This window comes from Anguilla anguilla, chromosome 5, assembly GCF_013347855.1.
Source record: "Anguilla anguilla isolate fAngAng1 chromosome 5, fAngAng1.pri, whole genome shotgun sequence".
In the NCBI taxonomy this organism is placed as follows: domain Eukaryota; kingdom Metazoa; phylum Chordata; class Actinopteri; order Anguilliformes; family Anguillidae; genus Anguilla; species Anguilla anguilla.
In genome coordinates, this window is record NC_049205.1 from 24,434,449 (window position 1) to 24,457,855 (window position 23,407).

The 23,407-nt window shown below is 40.8% G+C and overlaps 1 protein-coding gene across 1 annotated transcript; it reads right to left on the reverse strand.

Moving 5' to 3' along the window:
- Positions 1 to 6,022: 6,022 nt before the first annotated feature.
- On the reverse strand, positions 6,023 to 21,425 carry LOC118227563 (hyphally regulated cell wall protein 1-like). The gene is made up of 5 exons (XM_035418146.1): positions 21,341 to 21,425; positions 21,085 to 21,195; positions 20,884 to 20,943; positions 12,611 to 13,606; positions 6,023 to 6,553 (listed from the first exon to the last, which is right to left on the reverse strand). Exons 1-4 carry the CDS (start codon positions 21,423 to 21,425, stop codon positions 12,999 to 13,001), a joined length of 864 nt encoding a protein of 287 aa, XP_035274037.1. The 3' UTR covers positions 6,023 to 6,553; positions 12,611 to 12,998.
- Between the last annotated feature and the right edge of the window lie 1,982 nt (positions 21,426 to 23,407).

Consider the following 23,407-nt stretch of genomic DNA (forward strand, 5'->3'; position numbering starts at 1 on the left):
GGAATGTGAAATATGTCTGTTGTGTCCCCTAAATCACGTGTGCAATGAGGGTAGCGCAAACATTGGCTAAAATAAATAATAATTTAAAAAATTATTATTATTTTACCCTTTCTAATATAATGCGGAGTTAACATCAATATTTCAGTGGAAGTATTTTATTTTTGCTGTCAAACATAGATATCAGCAGGGGGCGACATTACATCCGGTGATGAGGTTGAGAACCGAAAGCTGGCCCTGATCATAACTGGGCAGTATTCCAATGCATCCCTTCACTTCTTTCCTCAAATGGAGGGAGCCCTCCAGAGGGCAGAAGAAAAAGAAGAGGGGAAAGGAGGGAAGATGGCGTCGGAGCAAGAGTTGGAGAGCAAAATTGAACATGAAAATGAGGACACAAGGGGGATTGAAAATAAAAAGAAAAGGAAGAAGAACAGATTTAGTTATTCAAGCGATTCCAGTCAGAAAACGAGAAAAAAGGAGACATATCTCGTTGGAATGACAGCCGTGACACAAACAGACAGGATTTTCAAGGACCGTCATGCAGTTGGAAAGTTTGTAGGGGAAAAATCTGGAGTAGCGTGATCAGTCAGGATAATTAGAAGTGGGATGGTTATCATAGATTGTGTCTCAAAGCGTCAGAGAGATAGAGCATTTAAGATTGATGTGATTAGAGATTATATGTGTGACTTGCTTCCCACTTGGATCAGAAGCAAGGAAGAAGGGAGTGATAAGTGGCGTGCCACTGTCAGTAAAGGCTAAATTGTTTCGGGATGTTGCAGGTGTGTGTGAGGCAAGAAGAATGACTAGATTCCGGGAAGGGGTAAAGGAGGACAGTAATTCTCTATGTTTGAGTTTTGAAGGGGAATTTCCAGAAAGAGTATACCTGGATTATGTGTGTTACAGGACGAGACCATATGAGAGAGCTCCTCTCAGATGTTTTTGTTGTCAAGAATATGGATATGTTGCTGCAGTATGTAGAGGAGTCAGAAGATGTGGGAGGTGTGGGAAGGACTATTGCAATGTGAAGGTATGTAAAGTTGAGAAAGAGCAAGCAAAGTACCTGCACTGCGAGGGAAATCACGATAAGGGGTCAGCACAGTGTTCAAAAAGAATTAAGGAAAGGAAAGTGAATAAAATGAGAGAAGAAAAGGGATTGTTGTATGCCGAAGCTGCTAAGAGAATGGAGAGAAACGACGAGATGGTGACAATGCAAAAAGAACCGGAGCAGGAAAGGAATGGAGCTGGTCAGAATATCTGCATGGAAAATAAAAGATTTTTGGAATTCATTGCAATGGTCATAAATTGCGCTGCTGAAATACTGGGGAAGTCGTAAAGAATTAAGATGCCTCTGGATGCTGCCAGGATATACTTGAACATTGTAGACATATCTGGAGAAGATATAGATGTTACATTGCAGGAAGGATTTACATTAACTCAGGCAATTGGGTCTGGGTTATAAAATGAAACATGTCGGGACTGGGATCACTTTTGGTGGACATTGTAAATAGTTAGTAATGTTATGTTACACACTCTTGTACAGTAGGTTGCGGTATGCACCTTTAAGTTATTTTTAATCCGCCAGTAAAACCGAGAGAAGAAGAAGGGAACCCTCCAGTGACGTATTTTATGACGTTATGCGAGGGTGCCCATCCGAACGACGGAGTGATGACGGGGATGGGTCGCCTCGGAATTGTTTCAGTTTCGAACACCGCCGCGCTTATTCTTCCTCACTTCAACATTCGTCCGCAGAAAAAAGGGCGGTTCAATGATAGGCCTTTGATTACGTTTTACAAGTTAGATATTGGAATGGCAGGTATGCTTCATGCCGCACACCTATGCAGTACTTAGAGTTTGGTTATTTACATGCGATACAATTTACATAAACGCGTATACAACGATATCAAACATGTATCTGACTGATTACAAACGGGTATGCTATAAATAATTACGCATACAGCGACTTGGAAAAGACAACGAAGCGTATATTGTTACTAAACGTTACCAAACTTCATCAACGAGTTAGATATTAGTGGGATGATCTTGAGGATATTTTTCTATACCATGGTTTTTCTCATCCATTTCACCTCAGCCATATCGATTCATCTTACAGTTTCTTAATGGCAAGGCTTTTGTGGGGTATAGTCTGCTTTCTGGACGACATAATGTTTATATTTCATAAAAGCAGCTGATTGGTGTATCCAGTCAAAAGGGTTTCCTCTAAACTGGATGATCCCACTAATAATAAACTCGTTCATGAAGCGCGTTTATTAACAGTAAATGCACGTTTACCATTGTTATTTCCCGCTATGCGCGCAGTTATTTATAACATAACCGCTGTGATTGATATCGTGGTATAGCTACGCGTTCACATAAATTGTATTTTCCTGAAATAATGGTAAACGCGTAGCCTAAACTATGTCCAAGCCAGTCAGCTTTTTTCCCCTCACATTTATCTCGAGAAAGAACTACCGGTAACGCTGGGGTAACAAGTGCGAAGTTACGGGACCAGAGTGGAGGCGCTACATAATGTTAGCAAACTTAGCTAACATTACATTATTTAACTTTCCCAGAAAACTTTAAATGCAATATTACTGAGCACGCAAGCAGGCTTAATGTTCATTCATATTAAGCTTTATTAGTAATTATGACAGGCAGGTGTGTAAATAAAACTGTCAAAAAAATAAATTAAATAAAAATGGCCGTTTCTGACCATTTTGGTACCCTAGACCAGACAATTACTGCCCACCACCCTACAAAAAAAAACAAAAAAAACATGCGAATTGCCACCATGCTTCAGTTAGAATGATAACTACCAAACATACGGTGCCCACCGCTGCCACTAAAGACAGAACAACTTTTTATTAATGAATTCACTTAAATTATTCCAATTTTATTCCAATTATGTGTAACAAGAGCAAGACAAATAACACAATAAAACAAACCAAACTGAACATTAAACAAATTTTAAAAGAATAGTACATCTATTATTATTATTATTATTATTATTATTATTATTATTATTAATAATAATAATAATAATTTTTTTTTTTTTTAAATAAACAGTTTGAAAAGAAAGGAGAATACCTCAATAAAAGTAGAAAATGAATAAAGTTAAAGCTAGTTTGTTAAAATAATTAAGGTCAATGCAAATTATGTTGTTTGGGCTGAACTGTAGGCTATGTAGCCAAATGTTCTTTTTCTTCAATTTGCTGCAAGTGACTCCACTCAAAGCCATAATGTAAGCATGCAGTCAAAGGTTTTTGTAACTTCCAAAAGATAGGTAAATGATCCCATCTATTCACCAATTTTATTTTGTAAGTAACACACCTTCACCTGTGCCTTGTCAAAACACTTGAAGCTGACTACACTTGTAGTAGGCTACATTACGAAATATGTACAACAACACTTAGCCCATTGTTTCTTCTCACCTAACTTAATAAAATGAGTTGAACAAACAATGGGCTGAGTCTTGTCATACATATTTTATAATGTATTAAAAAAGACATTGATCAGGATAATTTACGGCCTGCTGGAACTTCTCTTTACTTGAAATGCCGGTTGAATCATGTTGTAGAAGCAGTTGCATTCCGATCACTTTTACTGCAAGGAAAATATTTTATATTTTAAAAATGACTGTACATAATGGACATATGTTGCGTTAATATAAAATGTCCTTTTATTGATAAATGTAGCCTAGCCCTTTAAGGACTAGAAGCTAAACCTCCGTATATTAAGATGGAAAGTATGAAGGAATATCGGGATAATTTAGCTAATCGTTACGATTAAGGAATAGCAAGGGTTTTAAGCTGAAAGTTTAGTAAGTGTAAATGGAGGTTGTATTAATACAATGGAATGTAGGCTACGGTTGAGGCCAAAAGTTTACATACACCTAGCCTAAAGACATTCAAACTCTATTTTTCACAACTCCACACATTTCATGTTATCATATATTTCCTATGTTAAGTCAATTAGGTGTGGCACCGCACGGGGCGTGACGGTGCAGGCGGGGCGGCACAGAAATGCACAGACCGGAGGTTTGGGAAAAAATAGCCCAACAGGGCCTTTTATTAACCAAAAGTATATATACAACTCCAAACCAAACTCAACAACAAAATCTCCTGTCGGAAATTAACTTAAAGTAAAGCGAACAAAATTATAAATAACGGTGTCCGGGAGACCGCTGGGGGGGATCCCTCTTCAACGCAGGAAGAGGGATGTTGGCCTGTGTCTCCGCCGGATTCTGCAAAAATAGGAACAAAGTTATTTTACAGTTTTCACCGCTCTCCGGCCGCCCAAAACCCCTCTCCTCAAGGGAGACAAACGGCCTCCTTTTGAGCCCCCAGCCATCTCCCTGGAGTGGCGGCAGCTGTGTGGCCTCATTGATTGCAGGTGTGCTGCCTGCCAATGAGGGAGTTGAGGAATGTTCACTCTGCCGCTCTCCAGGGTCCTGTGGCTGGGCTTCCTAGTTGGGCGCTGTCCTAGGTCCTGAAGAGGCGGCCTGGTGGCAGGTTTCGGCTGATGCCTATAAGGCTGGGAGGGGCACTGTGGAGCCATGCCCCGATCCACGCCACATAGGTTATCTACTTTATTTCCATAAGAGGTAATTTCAAAAGAATAGCTAAGAGACTTTTCCCAGATTTTCAGTGGGTCAAAAGTTTACATATACTTTATTAGTATTTAGTGACGTTGCCTTTTAATTGCTTAACATGCAATTAATTTTTGCCCATTTCTCCTGACAGAACTGGTGCTCCTTGCTCAGACATGCTTTTTCAGTTCAGTCCACAAATTTCCTATGGGATTCAGGTCAGGGCTTTGTGATGGCCACTTCAATACTTTGACTTTGTTTTCTTAAAGCCGTTTTGTTACAACTTTGGAGTTATGCTTAGGATCATTGAAGGCCCACTTGCGACCAAGTTTTAACTTGATGTCTTGAAGTGTTGCTTCAGTATTTCTAGATAATCCTCCTTCCTCATGATGCCATCTATTTTCTGAAGTGCACCAGTCCCTTTTCCAGCAAACCCCCCCCCCCCCCCCAACAAACTTCACAGTTGGGATGGTGTTCTTCGAATTAAAAGCCTTACCCTTTTCCTTATGGACAAACAGTTAAATTTTTGTTTCTGACCAGAGAACACTCCTCCAAAAGGCTACGTCCTCGTGATCACGTGCCAACTTCATTCTGGCTTTTTTATGCCGGTCTTGAAGTAGGGGCTTCTTCCTTATGCGACAGCCTTTCAGGCCATGGCGATTTCGGATTCTCTTAATGGTGGATGTAGATACTCTGGTACCTAATGACTCCAACTCCTTCACCAGTTCCTTTGTTGTTGTCTTGGGGTTCAGTTGAACCTTTCAGAAGAAAGTTTGTTCAGCCCTGGGAGTTCACTTGTGCCTCCTTCCTGAACGATGCAATGTCTGTGCGATCCCAAGATTTTTATATTTGCATACAATTGTTTGTACAGATGCTTGTGGTACTTTCAGTTGTTTGGAAATTTCTCCTAAGGAGGAACCAGACTTGTGGAGGTCCACATTTTTTTTTCCGAGGTTTTGGCTGAGTTGCTTGGATTTTCCCATTGTATCAAGGGCAAAAAAAGGCAGTGGCTCTGAAGGTAGGCCCTTAAATACAGCCACAGGTGACAATTAACTCCCAATTAACTCCTGATTATGAAAATTGGCCAAACAGAAGTTTATAAAAAGTAATTACATCAATTTCTGGAATCTTCGAGACTGTTTAAAGAGACAGTCAACTTGGTGTATGTAAACTTTTGACCCCCTGGAATTCTGATATAGTGAATTAAAGCTGAAATAAATCTGTCACTAATCAATTGTTTTCAAATTACCTCTGATGCGAAAAAAGTAGATGCCCTAATTGACTTGCCAAAAGAAATGTATGGTAACATGAAAAGTGCGGGGAGTTGTGAAAACCTGAGTATTGTTAGCCAAGGTGTATGGAAACTTTTGGCCTCAACTAAGGGGGGGGGGGGGGCGTTTACGGCCTGCTTGCAGCTACTGTCAGAGTGTGAATGTGCAGGAGGGGGGAGGGCAGCATTCATCGCTGCACCTGTACTGATAACTACTTCTTAACTGGGCTACTGTACCTACCCTGCAACACCACCTTTCTAAAATAATGTTAGCTAGCCCTATAGATCCTCTACCGACATACAAACGATTAGTATGTCTGTTGTTTACAATAGCCCATTAAAAACACTTCCATTTAAAAATATGACACACACTTTCATTTCATACTCCTTGTTCCCCATGTTTTCTGTTTAGCCTCGTGTATCTTGTCTTTGTTCGTACGATCTTTGTTCTCTCCCTGCAGAGTAGACGTGCCCGCGTTGACAGCTCCAGCGATCTCCCGATCACAGCTGATTTCCAGCCAGTTCCAGCCCGCCATTCGCCGGCCTCCCAGTCCAGTCCAGTAGTCCTGCGCCAGCTCCGTGCTGTTACCCGACCTGCGCCTACCCCTTTAAGACCGGCGCTGGCACCCGGTCCTGTTCCTGCGACCCAGCTCCTCCCAGTCCGAACCTGCGTTGTCTTCCCCAGTGCTCCAGCTCGGCTCCTTGTCATTAAAAAAAAAATAAACGTCTCATTTTGAGTTCCCAGAAAAAACCTGTGTCTGAGTCCTGCGTTTGGGTCCACCTGAACTGTACATCATTACATTTCATTTATTCATGGTAAAGGAAAAATTATTGAATCTATGCCTGTGTGTAGGCTAGCGATACTTACCGGACCAAATGCGTTTCCCACATAGATTTTACAGATGCAAAAGCAATAGTTTAAATGTTTTATTTTTAGTTAGCCAGCAAGGCAGTGTAATGAGTTACAGGTTCGCTTGAGTCCAAGGGGAATTTGTCTGTCACTCATCCAAAAAGTTCCAAAGGGAAACGCGCTACTCTGTGAGCTATGAGGTATGTTGACATCAAGGAAGCAATGTTGTTCTTTTGAACGTGTCTTTCTGATAAATCATTGAGAAGACGAACAAGAGAATAACTTTACAGAGATTTATTCAGTCACACATGCTACTGTTAAGGCCAAACAAACAAACCTGAAACACAGTAACGCTACTCCGGATCTGTATGAATTAAAAAGCAACAGCTTTATTTAAACAGCACAGATAGGTATCAAGCCCACACAAAGACCTACATAAAGACTCTTGCGCCAGTGCCTCCACATATTTGATGAAAATCTAGTACAGCGGTTCTCAACCTTTTGTAGATCAACGCCCACCTATCGAATGTTCAAGTCCCATACCGACCCCCCACCCCCCCCCAAAAAAAATAAATAAATTGAATTATCAGCCCCAAATGTAGGTTGTTATTTGTTGATGTTTGTGATATTATGTAATTTTTCTTTTAATCAAACAAGCCTACTTATGCTGTTTAATTTTCAGACAAGAACTTCATTTTAGCTATGTGTCATAACCCTTGGCTGCAAATGACAAATGACTTATGTCTTGTCTAATCTTTCGTATTCAGTGCCTTACATTTGCTGGCTGTGGTCATTGTAATCGTGCTTATTTTATTATAGTTTATTAAATAACTCTTCCTTGTTTATCCTGGTTCCCACCTTTTGTTTGTGTGTTCACCTCAGTAGCCTACATCTCGTAACAATTTGGCATGCTCTTTTTATTTTGGAGCATATGCTGTTTTTCATGGATCAAACAAACCTAGGCGATTGTACAGGAAAAATGTTTTGGCCACAATAGCGGAAGCCTATAGACCAGCAATTATTTCCGCATAAATATGCCTACGGTTATGAATTAGCCTACGGTTACAGACAATGACACAGAGAAATGATACAGACCAGTCAAACGTGTTTCACAACGCGCAACAGTAAGAGGGCGGCTGAAATATTAAAGAGCATCTTGCAGGTTAAATTTTTCCAAAATGTATACTTAACCTGTCCCGGATTGGCGAGGGAATGGACCCAAATGCAGAGTAAAAAAAACCCCAAGAACTCCAAAAGGGAAATGCAGACTTTAATTACAAAAACTCAAAAACAGAAAACAGAAAAGCCAAAAATCACAAGAAGCTAAACGGGCAGGGCAGAAACAGGTGGACAAAAACAGGCACGGGGAAACACGGGCAAACTCTCAGGCAAAACACACGTGGAAACACAAGCGAAAACACAAGGAACCAGCACCCGAGTCAGGGAAGAAGAAGACTTAAATAGACAAGACCCTAAGGAGACACTGGAGGGTACAATGCACAATCAGACCACAGAGGGAAGGGATAACTAGACACAACTGAAAAACAATAATAGAATAATTGGAACCAATAAAACAATTAAACAGGGAAAAGGAACAAAACTACTGCCATCTGGCGGGCCAAAAAAGGAAAAAGAGAAACAAAGACAGAACCATGACATAACCTTTGTCATGGTTCTGTGTTTTCCTGTCTGTGTTTCCTTGTTGGGCCGCCAGATGGCGGCACTTCTGTTTTGTGTCCTGCTTAATTGTATTATTGTTTTCAATTATCCCATTACTGTGTCTCGTCTGTGTCTGCCTATTTAAGTTTCCCGTCTCCTGAACTCAGTGCTGGATCCTTGCTCATTGTTGGTTTGTTGGTTGTTTGCTTGTGTTTGTTTCTGACCATATGTACCTATCCGTGTACTCTGCCTGCCCGTGTTCTGCCCTGCCCGTGTTTTGAGTCCCTCTTGTTTTCTTGGATATTTTGGAGTTTGTGTTTTTGCCCATCGTGGCCTTTTCTGTTCCCTGCTTGTTTGCCTTTTGTTAGTAAAGTCTGTTAACTTTCCCTTTTTGAGTTTGTCTTTCTTTCCTCTGCGTTTGGGTCCTCCCTACCTGTTACGTGACAACCTTGTCTGAAAATGACCATTTGAAAAGTCAATGCAGGATTTAATCATTTTTACAAGACATAAGGGCACAAATTCAGAGGAAATAGTGGCCGTTTTGAGCAAAGCTCCTAAAAACGCCTTTTTTTTTCAACATCGCCCAATGTGCAGTAGTAGTGAGTCTGAGCGGTTGTGATATAGTGCGTTGGTCTTTTTTCAGTAGTTTTATATTGCATTTCACCGTGTATCATCATGGTAAATTATTGTGATTGTGCAGGTTGCACAAACTCAAGCCTGTCAGGACATCGAGTACACAATTTTCCTTACAGGAAAAGGAACAGTGCTAGCTTTCGTGCTTGGGTGCGTTTTGTGCAGGTGAAGAGAAGGGACTTCACTGCTGCATCTGTTACCAAAAACACGGTTGTGTGTGGCACTCATTTTAGACCCCCAACCATGACATAATGGACAATATTGTCTATCTGGGCATTCATAAAAATATTCTTTCACCACTCAAATCATATTCCGTCACAGCAACAAGAAACTCGACAATAGCGCTAAGATTTGTCAATACAGCAGTGAAAACGCTGCTCACTGAATAACGAAATAAACTATTTAAAAACCTTTTACAGAATTATACCATGTCATGTCTACAGTCAATATCTGGGACTAAATATTGAATAAATATACAACCTTACCGTTGGTTTTACGTGTAGAGATGTCCCTTTTGAGACTGAGTGGTCATATTTTGTCTGGGACAATCCGTTTGTGAAATATACACGCATTTGTGACGCCTGGGTACCTTCCAAAATAACTGTGCCTAATACCACACGTGTTGATTACGGCGTTGTCGCCCTTTTTACTACGGTCTGGCTTGATTGACAATTCATTTATTCAGTAGGTGAGAGTATAAGCTTTCTAACATTTTTCTTTTGGAATAGCGTTTTATAGGTCAGCATAATCAAAATTTGGAGCAAAACAGAAGCGGATAGGACTATCATTGATTTACTGTCTCTGTCTCTATCTACTGAACACAAAATTTCATCATTGCTATGTAAGTATTACTGCTCAAAATATTTCGGTTCGTTCCGTTGCTACCATAATATAACAAACTTTCTTGTGTCTACAGCTGCAGTTTCTTGCTGCAATTACTAATATTGAATATAAACAAAAGACGCAATTTATGCTGTAGTCTGCCATTGTCAAAATAAATAATATGGTAGCCTACTCTGCGGGCAGCGCGCAGGTAGCAGGGACGGCGAGTTGATATTTCGTTTTTTGTTTAGTTTTTTTCAATGTCGTATTTATTATTTGAAATGTATTATTATTCTATCTGTCTCTGAGGCGCTCTGAAATGTGCATTCTCTGCTAAGCTGAGCAATGGATTGGAATATGTGTCTGACGCAGTGTTGCACAGTATACCGAAACTTCAGCACCTTTTTGGTACTTAAAAAGACAGTTCGGTATTAGAATTTTCCAATGTTCGGTACTTTTAGGTCAAATGTAAAAGCCAGGGAAATGTGTCTCCCACATTACTGATTGAGAGGATGTAAGGTGTAATTTGTCAAAATCTTCGCTAGATGGCAGTAGCAACTAAGTTAGCCAAGTCAGGTAACGCGTGCGCTTGTGCATTACTCTCGTTGATACAGGGCAAGCTTTGATTCAGTACACTTCAGTAGCAATAGGAGTTCTAATTTGGAAATATTTTATTATCGGAAGATGCTGTATTGTTATTAAATTATGCTGTTTTTAGATCTATTTAAAAGTGAAAGACCTGTTTAAAGATTATTTAGTTTACAATTGTTTAATTTTTGAAATATATTTAATATATTTTTCTATTGGTGTTGTAACACTATAGGCCTATGCTTATTAATATGTTGAACAGGCTTCAACTTAAAGGTTGTTAATAACCCAGGTTGTTAATAAACCATGAATTCAAAAATGAGGTCGACCCTTGTGGACATTACGTTTCTGATCTATTAAGGTAATTTCAGTATCGCTAGGTACCGAGTATCGAGTCGGTATCGTTTACGTTTCAAGTATTCAGTATCGAGTATCGTGATACTAGACCTGGTATCGGTATCAATGTCAAAATTTTGGTATCGTGACATCACTAGCCTTTTTTAGTTGCGGCGCGTAAGCACTGCAGCTCTACATACACGGCAGGTCATCTAAGTGTTACAATATGCCAACTAAGTGTTACGACATAGTAAAGGCCTTTACGGCAAGCGGCTAGGACACATCCATGACAACGCAACTAAGTAATCCGACAGCGTCTCTTAGCACAAAATTAGCCGTAAGTCATGAATATTTTATACAATCATCATGATATTCAGTAGATATGTTGGGTGAAGGTGTATGATCCTGAGGACAAAGCCATTTTAAAATCGCTCCATAGGGGCCGCAATAGTGCCAATGCTTGTACCCCTCCCAACGCCGCTTGCAGCTTTAATTTAGCATCATTTTTGATGTCAAATTCTTCACCATACTGGGAACATATCTTTAATAACTGTTGTAGACCAGCACTATATGGACTGAAAACAACCAAATCATCTGCATACATGATGATTAATGATAGTGTTTCCAACAATACAGCCGGTTTTGCACCTATTCAGCTGCTTCGATAAGTCATCCATGTGAATATTGAAAAGAAAAGGGGATAAAATCCCACTCTGCCGGACTCCATTTGTCATGGTTCTGTGTTTCTGTCTCTGTCTTTCCTTGTTGGGCCGCCAGATGGCGGAACTTCAGTTTTGTGTTTCAGTTCGTTCTCCCTCCCTGTGTTAATTGTATTATTGGTTTTAATTATTCTATCATTGTTCTCACCTGTCTCGTTATTTAATCATCGTCCCCACCTGCCTTTCGTTATCCCTTCCCTCTCGTTTGATTATGTATTGAGTTCACCTGTGTCTTGTACATTTACAGTGTGTACATTTACAGTGGGCTCCAGTGGCACCCTTAATACAGTGGCACCCTTATAAAAATGAAGAAAAAAGGCTGCATATAATAAATGACACAGATAATAATCTTTTTTATTATGTAATCTAATTTTTTCTGAAAATCATAGGTGCCATAATTATTGGCACCCCTAACAATTATTGTAAGTAAAATCAAAAAAAATTAAATTGGCAATACAATTTTACTTAATTTAGTTAATCTCAGTCTAAAGGAACTATATTGTGTCATTCCATCACTTCTAGTTTCATTAGAGAATAAAAATGAGGTAACAAGCATACAAAATCCCTTTGTCTTTTTGTTTCTATTTTTTCCTTTTTGGGCCACCAGTTGGCGGCACTTCTTAGTTTTTGTATTTCTGTTCATTCCCTCATTGTTTTCCCGTGTTAATTGTATTATTGTTTTCCATTATTTGTCTCGTTATTTAATCATTGTCCCCACCTGCCTCTCGTTATCCCTTCCCTTTCGTTTGATTATGTATTGAGTTCACCTGTGTCTATTTAAGTTCTTTGTCCCCTTGAATCGGGTGCTGGTTCCTTGTTTCTGACTAAATGTACCTGCCCGCTTTTGTCCTGCTTCCGTTTTGTGTGTGTGTTTTGAATTTTGAGTTTTCTGTTTTGTGTTTTTTTGCATGGCCTTTTGGTTTCCTGGTTTTTTTGTGCCCTGTCGTGTTGTAAGTAAAGTCTTTGTTAATTTTCCCTTTTTGAGTTTGTGTTTCTTTACTCTGTGTTTGGGTCCTCCTTACCTGTTATGTGACAGAAGGAACCAGCCAGTACTGGACCCAGCGGAGTTTTTTCCTTTTTCTCCCCCTTTCCCTGTGTTTTTTTTTTTTGTTTAAATATGCCACCGATGTGGGGTGACCCCGAGGACTCACCGCCTAGCGACTGGTGGTCTGCCTGCTCCGCCCCGCACCCAGGAGAAGCCTTCTGTTCCGCAGGAGCTGCCTGCTCGGTCTGCCGTCCCGCTGGAGCTGCCTGCTTGGTCTAGCTGTGAGCCTCCCCGCCTGCTTGTCACTCTGTCTGTCCCATTGTTAAGTCTCCTCGTCTTGTTCATAGGTCCGTGTCTGTCCGTTCAGTGTTTTTTGTCAGGTGTCTATGCTGAGTCTGGTTTCTGTTTTTGTTCAGTTTAGTGTTCTGTCCGTGTTCAGTTCTGTTCCCTGCCTCTGTCAGTCTGTTCCTGGCCTGTGTCAGTCTGGTCCTTGTCTGTGTCAGCCCGTTCCAGTGTAGTGTCTTAATCCGTTTCAGTGTAGTGTGTTAGTCCGTTCAGTGTCTGTGAGTCCAGTCCAGTGTCGTGTCAGTCTTGAGTCCGCTCCTGTCTTGTCTAGTCCAGTCCTGTTCTGTTGCGCCCGGCTCCCCTCCGGCTTCGGTTCCTGCGCCCGGCTCCCCTCCGGCTTCGGTTCCTGCGCCCGGCTCCCCTCCGGCTTCGGTTCCTGCGCCCGGCTCCCCTCCGGCTTCGGTTCCTGCGCCCGGCTCCCCTCCGGCTTCGGTTCCTGCGCCCGGCTCCCCTCCGGCTTCGGTTCCTGCGCCCGGCTCCCCTCCGGCTTCGGTTCCTGCGCCCGGCTCCCCTCCGGCTTCGGTTCCTGCGCCCGGCTCCCCTCCGGCTTCGGTTCCTGCGCCCGGCTCCCCTCCGGCTTCGGTTCCTGCGCCCGGCTCCCCTCCGGCTTCGGTTCCTGCGCCCGGCTCCCCTCCTGCTTCCGTTCCTGCGCCCGGCTCCCCTCCTGCTTCCGTTCCTGCGCCCGGCTCCCCTCCGGCTTTCGTTCCTGCGCCCGGCTCCCCTCCGGCTTTCGTTCCTGCGCCCGGCTCCCCTCCGGCTTCCGTTCCTGCGCCCGGACCTCGTCCGGCTTCCGTTCCGTCCGGCGTTTGGGTCCTTCCTACCCGTTATATGACACCATTACTAACATGAAAGGGAGTAGATGCAGCATTGCCCCATTTAACCTGCATAGTCTTCTGGGCATACCAGAGAACTAAGATTATATAAGAGTATATACGTAGGTACACCTCTATGGCACATTTTATAAAATAATTTCTCATGATTTATTTGATCGAATGCTTTTGAGGCATCTTTAAAACACATAAACATGATAGAATTTTGGCTTCTGTATTTGTCTACTATTTCCTTTAAAGCAAAAATACACATCTGTGCCATGTTTACTTTTAAAGCCAAATTTCGTTATCAGTGGTGAGAATGTACAATTGTAGTCTGTTCAGCAATATTCTCTCCAACACTTTAGAAAAAATACTGGCTAGGGCAATTAGGTCTATAATTGTCCATGGTGTTTATTTTACCAGCTTTGTCCTTAATGACAGGCACAAGTACTACTGATATAATAAAGTCAGGTAGGATACAATGAACTAAAAATCCAGTAAAACAAATAGCAAGAAGAGGAAAGTTTTTGGCTGGCATGCCTTAAGTGTTCAGCAGTCATATGATCCATACCACATGCCTTGTTGTCATCTAACTTCATGATAGCATGGTGGACTTCCTCTGATTTAACCACCAGGCTCTCAATGAAGTCAACATTTTCAACCACATGTTACTTTTAACACAGTTTACTTTTAACTCAGCAATTTTACTGAGCCACATACTCCATCAATATTAGTCGGTAAGGAAGTTTTACAGTTGTTTATAACTCTGACCTCTTTCCAGAAGTCATAGTAGTTATTATTTTGCCACTTCCTAGCAAGTGAGTCGGCCCTCATTGTGTCCTCATTTCTTTTAATGCAACGAAAAAGCATACTTAAATGTGGCATTAGTATGTTTTTTGTGCTCAAGCAAGGGTCCCTGTCTAGTCCTTCCTGACTCTGCCCATGTTTTAAAGGCTTCTCTAGCTGCAGCAGGGAGCTCAGCTACATACTCATTCCAGCCAGGTTTAATGTTATGCACCTTGTTCTTATGTTTATAAAACAACTTACTAGAGACATTTAGAGCTTACGCTATAGTACAGAACATAGATCATTACCATGTTGCAAGTATTTACAGTTATGTCACAACACACCAAAGCATCTCTTGGCAGTTCAATACTATCTAGCAATTTGTCAGTTTGAGAAGTGTATATATTAAAATCATCCTTTGTTAAACTAGACCAATCCAACTTCCCTGTGTTTGCATTATTGCCAACAATAGATAGCACGTGTAAATTCTCAACATTTAAGAACAAACCAATTGGTATGTGATCAGTAGTGGCCAACCCATAGTATATCTCCATGCTATCCAAGGAAGCATGTGCATCTGCTGTGCATCTACAATGATCAAGCCATGACGTTGTATGCCATGCTTCACTAATATATGTATAACTTTTCTCAGGCAAAAGCATTTTGCTAGATAAGATTGCTGTCACTGCATTAAGTGTTTCGCAAATAGAGAGTTATTATCAGAAATGTCGGCATTCATATCCTCAACAACATAAACACAACTTGTAGCATTATCCTCAATGAATGAGTTGACAAATGCTAATCTATTGAGATATTCATCCACATTTTGATAAGACTCATAGGGTGTATAAATATTCATAATAGTAAATATCTTATTATAATTGATCTCTATTCCGATAGCCCAGTCAACATCCAGTCTTACCACCTTCACCAGTGGATCGTATTTGCTATTCCAAAGTATGGCCACTCCACCAGGTATCTTGCCTTGAACTATTTTTGCACTAAGATCAGTAGTGGAATCCCCAACTCCATGAAAGTTCTTATGTAGCATATTCAGTCTTTCCAGATCTTTTTTAGCTAACCACGTCTCTTGAAGGCATAGGAAGTCACATTCCTCCAATAGCTTTTCAACCACCAAACGACTTGTTTTATCTCCAGCACTGTGCCCTACACGCAGGCCACACACGTTATAAGACACAATTCGGATCATGCTATTTAGTATGATTCACATGTAGGACATCACCAATAGTCACTGCATTCTGAATGCTGGGGTTTTGTTCTGATCCATGCGACTCACTAACTAGAGCGTCTCTGGGCCAACATGCCTCATAGTAACGTTGGCTTTCTTATTTCATTTCTGCTACTTCGTTACATTCAGCAGTGATATGGAATGAACTGAATCTATTTCATTCCGATTCAATCTTCCGACATGTGACTACCCGACCCAGCTTCTCTGTCAAATACTCACTTAGAGTTTCAGCATTAAGGTTTAGGGAAAATTTCGTAGCAAATACACTCACCAACTTAGTCTTATCTACTTGGATGTTACTAACTGTGCTAGTTCCTATTATTCCCATTTTCTTCCTCTCTAGTTTCAAAGGAGCTTGCATAACACAAGGTTTTGATTGTGCAGCGGTGTGTGGCACCAACTTTAATCGCCACCCTTCCCTCACAGCTATGCTTCACTCTGGAGGCTGTGATTGTGGTGGTGTACTCATTGACGCTGTATCCATTAACCTCCCATGGCTGCCGGTGTTTTCACCAGTCGTCGCTGTTTCCTGACCGGTAATCTTAGCCTCTGGGTCATGGCTAGAGAGACCATGGGGTTTCTCTATTGCGGACACACGGTGATCAATAGCTACGGTCACCTGCCCGCAAATCTTCACAAGCGTTTGTTGAGTTTCGAGAGTTCGCTTCATACGGCAAATGTCCTTATTTAATTGTTCCATTCTACCCAGCAATGCTGAGACATGAATATGATTGAACGAAACTGGTGGAAGGTCATCTAAGTAGTGCGATAAAAATCTTGGTATATTTTCTCTGCACTCATATCTTCAGACATGTTTTTACGTTGTTAATGTCCTTGTGTGCCCCCGTGTGAGTAATACAACGTTGCAAGGTTTTAGGACAGATCTCAAAAAGAAGCTTCTTAGAAGTCTCTATCCACTCTGAGCTGAAGTTATTTGTGGCCAGCAAAACAATTTCATCTTGACTCAATGTTCTCATCTTGACGACAAGAAAATTCAAAAGTTCATCTTCTACAATCGCCTTGCCATCACTAGTTCTATATATCTCCGGTTTGGTTCGGGAACAAACACCGCCACCGCCAGCTCCACGCCATGTTTCTTCCGCCATCTATGTATAATAATGCTCAAAGCAGAATCACAGTTAAGTGGCATTACAGCGAACGAAAAAAAATATATAGGCTACATAGGTGAAGTTGTTTAACAATTAACATTAGGCTATATCTGCTCAATCAAACCAGAATGACACCATTCTAGCTAGCTGGTCAAGTGTTTTTCGTGGTCATGTTGGTTATCCAGCAATATCATCTTGTGATTTTCTTGTGGTTTAAATGAAATGTTGCACTCGTGGCAGCTGCTGGCTCCAGCGGTTGCCAGGTTGTCCTGTTCCGGTCAGACCCTTTAGTGGCAGCTGGTGGGCTTCAGTGGTGGCTCCAGTGGTTGCCAGGTTTTCCAGCCAGATCTTTTAGTGGCAGCTGGTGGGCTCCTGTGGCTGCCGGGCTTTCTGCTGTCTGGCTGCTGCTTTCTCATTTCCAGTGATGGACGAAGTACACAAATCCTGTACTTGAGTGGAACTACAGATACCCTTGCTAAATATTACTCCACTAAAAGTAGAAATCTTCAATTTAAATTTCTACTTGAGTCAAAGTACAAAAGTACCTGCTTTTAAAAATACTTAAAGTTACAATCTCGAAGATTTCAGTTTCGTTCTCTTTAGCGGTACCAATGGCGAAAAGCAGTAATTGCAGGTGTATTTTTGGACCTCACTTCCCAGAGATCCAACCGGATCCAACCAGTGTCGCCTGTGTGACGTCAGTCAGTTGGCACCTGGGCCACGCCAACTATAACACTTACTATTTACTGAATAAAAAATGATTGTTATAAAAGTAACGTTATGTACACATTCATTCATTGTCTAACATAAGGCTAACTTAAGCTGCCTTTACACTGCCGAGCTGGGTTAAAATGCTGTAGCAGACCTGGGGTAGAATTAATGATGATCAATTTCCATAGACGTTCTTTATTCACCTTTTGCCCGGTATGAACATCTTTACACTGCAGAGAAGAATTTGCGGGATTCGCTGCAGCTCGTACAATTATGTATCTCGTGCACACTAAACAGTCTTTCTCGTGAATGATTGTTGTGTGATATTTTTGAAACAACTGCCTTGCAAAATGTTACCGCTGGTGTTTCTGGTTTTGCTAGCAAACTGTTCAAGAATAAAGCGGAGCTGGGTGTTAAATTAGCAATCAGAACAAGAATAATAAAACAAAAACAAAGGAGATTTAATCAAAAAAGGGCAAGGCTGAAGTACCATATGAGGAAGCGTAATAAAATAATAACGCTAATCCATACTGCTGTATTCTTTTATTTATTTTTCTCCGGTTTGACATCTTTACACTGAAATCAGACCTGGCTGTGCTCCACCTATACCCCTGGTTAATGCTCTCTGTAAGGACGGCTTTATTCCGATCATTGTAATATATTGATGAACTTGATGGCAATGTAAATAACGGTAACGTTAAGGCCAATTCAGATCAATGATTCGCAACGAGACAAAACAGTTTTAGAATGTTGCAGAGAAAATTGCAGCGGTGTGAACTGGTTAGTTGCAGAGCGTCTGAAGCCGTTGCCTGGGGTCTTAAAAGACCCACCTTGTCAAATCGCCAAGTGCAGTTAGAACGTTTGCAATCAGACATCTTGGAATTTTGCAAGTTGCATCCAGACTCGTTGCGAATCATTGATCTGAACTGACTTTTAGTTAGCTACATTGCAACGTTGCAACAAGGTAGCGTTGCATTCGAGAGACGTTTTGCGAGGTCGGTACCAGTCGGTAGCATTAGCTAGCTTTTTTTCTAATTGTTAGCTGACATTAAATTGTGTTAATTACATTAGCTAGCTAGCTAACGCAACGTTACCTGATATGAGAGATGGATACTGTGCGCAACGTTGTCTAAACTAATGTTGCCTTTCTTGACATGGTCCGGTAGCTAGCGTTAGCTGTGCAAATAGCTAGGCTATGTAATTTAGTAACGTTACATTGTCATCAAATGTAATACGAAATCTACATAAACAAATAATATGACCTCTCATGTTACACAAAAACTTTTCAGGGTTCCATAACCCCCCACCCCCCCCCTTTCTCTGTTATTGTAACACTAGCAGACACCGGAAAAAACAGTACACCGCTCACACAAAAGTGAGTTGAAGAGCGAGCCTGTTGCGTTAGCTCCGTCTACCCTCTCTGGCGGACCAAACACTGATGGGTGATGGAAAACGCGTCACTAACTATGCACCGCTTGTGATTTTTTCCCGGAAATGTCGCCACAGACATCCAGTTCTTTAATCATAAATTATTATATTAATAATAATACAAATTAATATAATAATAGGCTCGATCACCATTGTGTTACCTAATTTGGCGATAGATAGTGACTCAACAGACATTTATTTTAATGAAAATCTTCGAGATTATTACTTTAAGTATCAAAAGTAAAAAGTACTATTATTTAGTATGGTTATGTTCGTCAGGGGTTGCTGACATGACAAACAATTTTAAAATACAGTAGGCAAACTAAATTGTTCACCTCCTAACAAACTGTACGTAAGAATGAAAATTATGGTATACATACAAATTCACAGTTTAATTTAAAAACATGGAACAAATGCACCATCAATTCCAATATTTCATTATCAAATATCAAAATACATTGAGGTAAGTTTAACACTCTTAAACTAGGGTACATTTTCTCTTCTGCTGCTGAGGTGACACATGAGTGTGTGTGTGTGTGTCTATATGTTCCACTATGTGAGTGTGTGTGGATGTGTATGGGCATGTACTGTATATGTGTGTCTCTGCAGGAGTGTTAACAATATTTGACATTTGCGTAATTCTTTGAGCAAATCAGGCTACTACTTATTTATTCATTCATTTATTTAGGATCCCCATTAAGCAGCACACCGTGTGCAGCTAATCTTCCTGGGGTCCGAACATAAAAATACATATAACAGACAATCACACATTCAAGATTGTGTAGTGAGACATAAAGTCAGACAAAACAGACAAAATAATAAGAAAACAGTAATATTAGAAAGAATAAAAATATTCTACTACTTATGGACCTTGAGATTTAGGCAAAGCTGCAGAATGTTTTGTTCAACTTGAGAATGAGCTGGTTCTCCAGTCTTGCTCTCTTGGGAGAGAAAATAAGTCCTGCTGTGCTAAACAGCCTCTCACAAGCAGCAGAAGCTGGCAAAGCAGTATTCAGCCTAAGAGACAGCTTGCACACTGCTGGGAAGTTTTTAAGAATGTCCTTGTGATCAACTTTGCTGGCATGGTAGCCATCTAACTGTCTTATGTTATCCTGACCGTGAGTAGGCACGGATATTCGTCTTAAACGGATATTCATCCGTTTAAGATGTATGCTGTATGTATCAGTCATAGGTCTTAGCTAACTGATTATTCATTGACCCATGTTATGGAGGTATAGCCTTAGAAAAAGAGCTCAGTGAGAAAATGTTTAAAAGACTGTTCTGATTTATAAAGCTTCATTTTCCTAGTTAAAACTGATTGGTCAGTGTCCCCCAGCTAGTTTAGGGGGGGTGGTGGTGGGGTTCAAATGGTTTGCAGTCTATCCAAACTTAGTTCAGTAGGGGGAAAAAAATAAAACGGGCAAAAAAAAGTTAATGTATTACTGCTATGTAATTACTGTTGTAAAGTCGTAATTCACATTTCCCTAGCGAATTGCAGTAACATTAAGAAACGTGAACGCAGCATCATTGGAATTTAAGATTATTCCCTTCAACTGAAGGATATTTTTCTATATATCTTTACTGTAAATAGTTTCTATTTCCAATGCAAAACAGAATCTTTCGATTTATAAAACATTTTTTTAAGTTTCTGATGTCCCCCAGGGGTGGTGTTGGTGTGGTTCAGACAATTCATAAAACTTAGTTTAGTTAGAAATAAAAATAAAGAAGAGAGAGATGAAAAGTATAGCATGAGGATGTGGAAATATATTTCATAATTAATTATATGCCAACATTAAATCAATTTGATGCTTTGAAGGCACAACAATTGCATTGCCAATAAATATTAGGTTAGAAAATACAACATTTGCCCAATTTAATGTGACTTCTGGTATAAACCACTCCCACTTCCAGTGTTCTATCTGAATACAGATACGATACAGATAATTTTGTTGGTTGAACAGATACAGATACGGATAATGACGTCTCTGCACACCCTTACCGTCCTCAGGGAAGGAGCTGAGCAGGGTGTTTAGCTCATCTAGGAAACTTCCCAGGGACCCTGGAAGATGATAAACAACAACAGTATAAAAGTTAGTAGGGTAGGTGATAGAGACAGGGTGGTATTCAAAAGTGGATATAGACAGGTCAGAGAAGGGGAGAACAGAGAATTTCCAGATGAGGGAGATCAACAAACCAGTACCACCAACGCGGCCAGATGGCCGGGGGTGTGGGAGAAGGAGTAGGAGGACGAGAGGGTAGCAGGAGTAGCGGAGTTGTCTGGTGTGATACAGGTCTTGGTGAGGGCAAGAAACTGAAGGGATAGGAGGGAGGCATATGCGGAAATGAAGTCAGCTTTGTGTGTAGCAGACTGGCAGTTCCATAGCTGTGGAAGTTCTCACAGGGGGTCAGCGGGGGGTAGCAGAGGTTGGAGAGGTTCCATTGTCAAGGGGGGCCACGTCGCTGGAAGCGCCTTCCGAGGGGGAGGGAGCAGACTGGAATGGGAAGCTGGCACATAGAACTGAGAGGGAGCAACGCTAGCATCGCTCCGAGTGCACCTAATTAACAATTGAAAACCTGATTCAAATAACGCACTGATTAAACTAATTCACAGTCAGAGTGCCTACTAATAATCACAATCAATAAGACCAAGTAACCAATCTACCAATTCTAAGCATCAGATAGTAACAGATAGTTACCTAACAATTCTAAGCAACAGACAGTTGCCTGACACAAGGAAAACACAAGGAATAGTTAAATCTAACGCAGTATGCAATTAGCAGTGGAAACCAAATACTAAACCAACTCTAGCGGGACGGATTTCAGCAGCTCTACGCACCTGGACGAATTATACACTTACATTTACAGTGGGCTCCAAAATTATTGGCACCCTTAATAAAGATGAAGAAAAAAGGCTGCATATAATAAATGACACAGATAATAATCTATATGTTATGTTCAAACATATGGGAAAACTATATACTTTTATTTCAATACATTTACTCTCATGCTTCGATGTTTTTTTATTATGTAATCTCATTTTTTCTGAAAATCATAGGTGCCATAATTATTGGCACCCCTAACAATTATTGTAAGTAAAATCAAACAAAATTAAATTGGCAATACAATTTTACTTAATTTAGTTGATCTCAGTCTAAAGGAACTATATTGTGTCATTCCATCACTTCCAGTTTCACTAGAGAATAAAAATGAGGTAACAAGCATACAAAAACCCTTTGTCATCCATCTGTCATGGTTCTGTCTTTTTGTTTCTATTTTTTCCTTTTTGAGCCACCAGTTGGCGACACTTCTCAGTTTTTGTATTTCTGTTCATTCCCTCATTGTTTTCCCGTGTTAATTGTATTATTGTTTTCCATTATTTGTCTCATTATTTAATCATCGTCCTCACCTGCCTCTCGTTATCCCTTCCCTCTCGTTTGATTATGTATTGAGTTCACCTGTGTCTTGTCTATTTAAGTTCTTTGTCCCCTTGACTCGGGTGCTGGTTCCTTGTGTTTGTTTCCGACTGTATGTATCTGCCTGCTTTTGTCCTGCTTGCGTTTCATGTGTGTTTCTGCCTGCATTCCCGCTTGTGTTCCGCTTGTATGTATCTGCTTGCTTGTGTTTGTGTTTCTGATTGTTTCTGCTTGTGAGTTTCTGCCTGTTTGTGTGTGTTCTGCCTGCCCGTATTTCTGACCTGCCTGTGTTCCGCCCTGCCTGTGTTCTGTTCTGTGTTTCTTTTGGTTTTTGAGTTTGTGGTTTTGCCCCTCGTGGCCCCTTTGTTTGTTCCCGAGTTTTGTATTAAATTCTTTGTGTATATTTACCCTTTTAGTTTTGCGAGTTTTTTTCCCCACTCTGCGTTTGGGTCCATTTCCCAGAAAGCCCTGACACCTTCAGCATGGGAAAAGCTAAATAACTGTCAATTCAGAAGAGACCGATGGTAATTTACCGTCACAAGTCTGGTAATGGGTACAAAAAAATGCATAAATGGTTAAACATACCACTTAGCACTGTAAGGGCAATAATAAAAAGGTGTAAAACATAGAGAATGGTTGCAAATTTGTCAGGAAGAGGAAGCAAGTGCATGGTGTCCCCAAGGACGGTGAGGAAGATGGTGAGGGAGGCCATTAATAACCCAAGGATCACTGTTTAAGAATTGCAGGGATTAGTTTGTTTCTTGCGGTCAACAAAACATAAAATGGCAGCTCCATACCAACTAACTCTTTGGAAGAGTTGCACGAAGACAGCCCTTACTGAGCACAATAAACAAAACCAAGAATCTGGAGCTTGCCAACCCTCATTGGAATTATGACTGGAAGAGAGTGCTATTGTCAGATGAGACAAAAATTGAATGTTTTGGCCATACACACCAACATGTTTGATGGCAAAAGAGGAATGCATACAGGAGAAGCACCTCATACCTACTGTCAAATATGGAGGTGGGTCATTGATATTTTGGAGATGTTTTGCTGGCAGTGGTCCTGGGGCACTATTTTAGATCAGTGGCACAATGAATTCAACAAAGT

Coding starts and splice junctions, on each gene's coding strand:
- LOC118227563 (XM_035418146.1), bottom strand. CDS start 21,425: ATGCTAGCGTTGCTCCCTCTCAGTTCTATGTGCCAGCTTCCCATTCCA. Junction 20,944..21,084: donor GCCATCTGGCCGCGTTGGTG/GTACTGGTTTGT, acceptor ATCATCTTCCAG/GGTCCCTGGGAAGTTTCCTA. Junction 13,607..20,883: donor CAGCTCCTTCCCTGAGGACG/GTAAGGGTGTGC, acceptor TATAACGGGTAG/GAAGGACCCAAACGCCGGAC.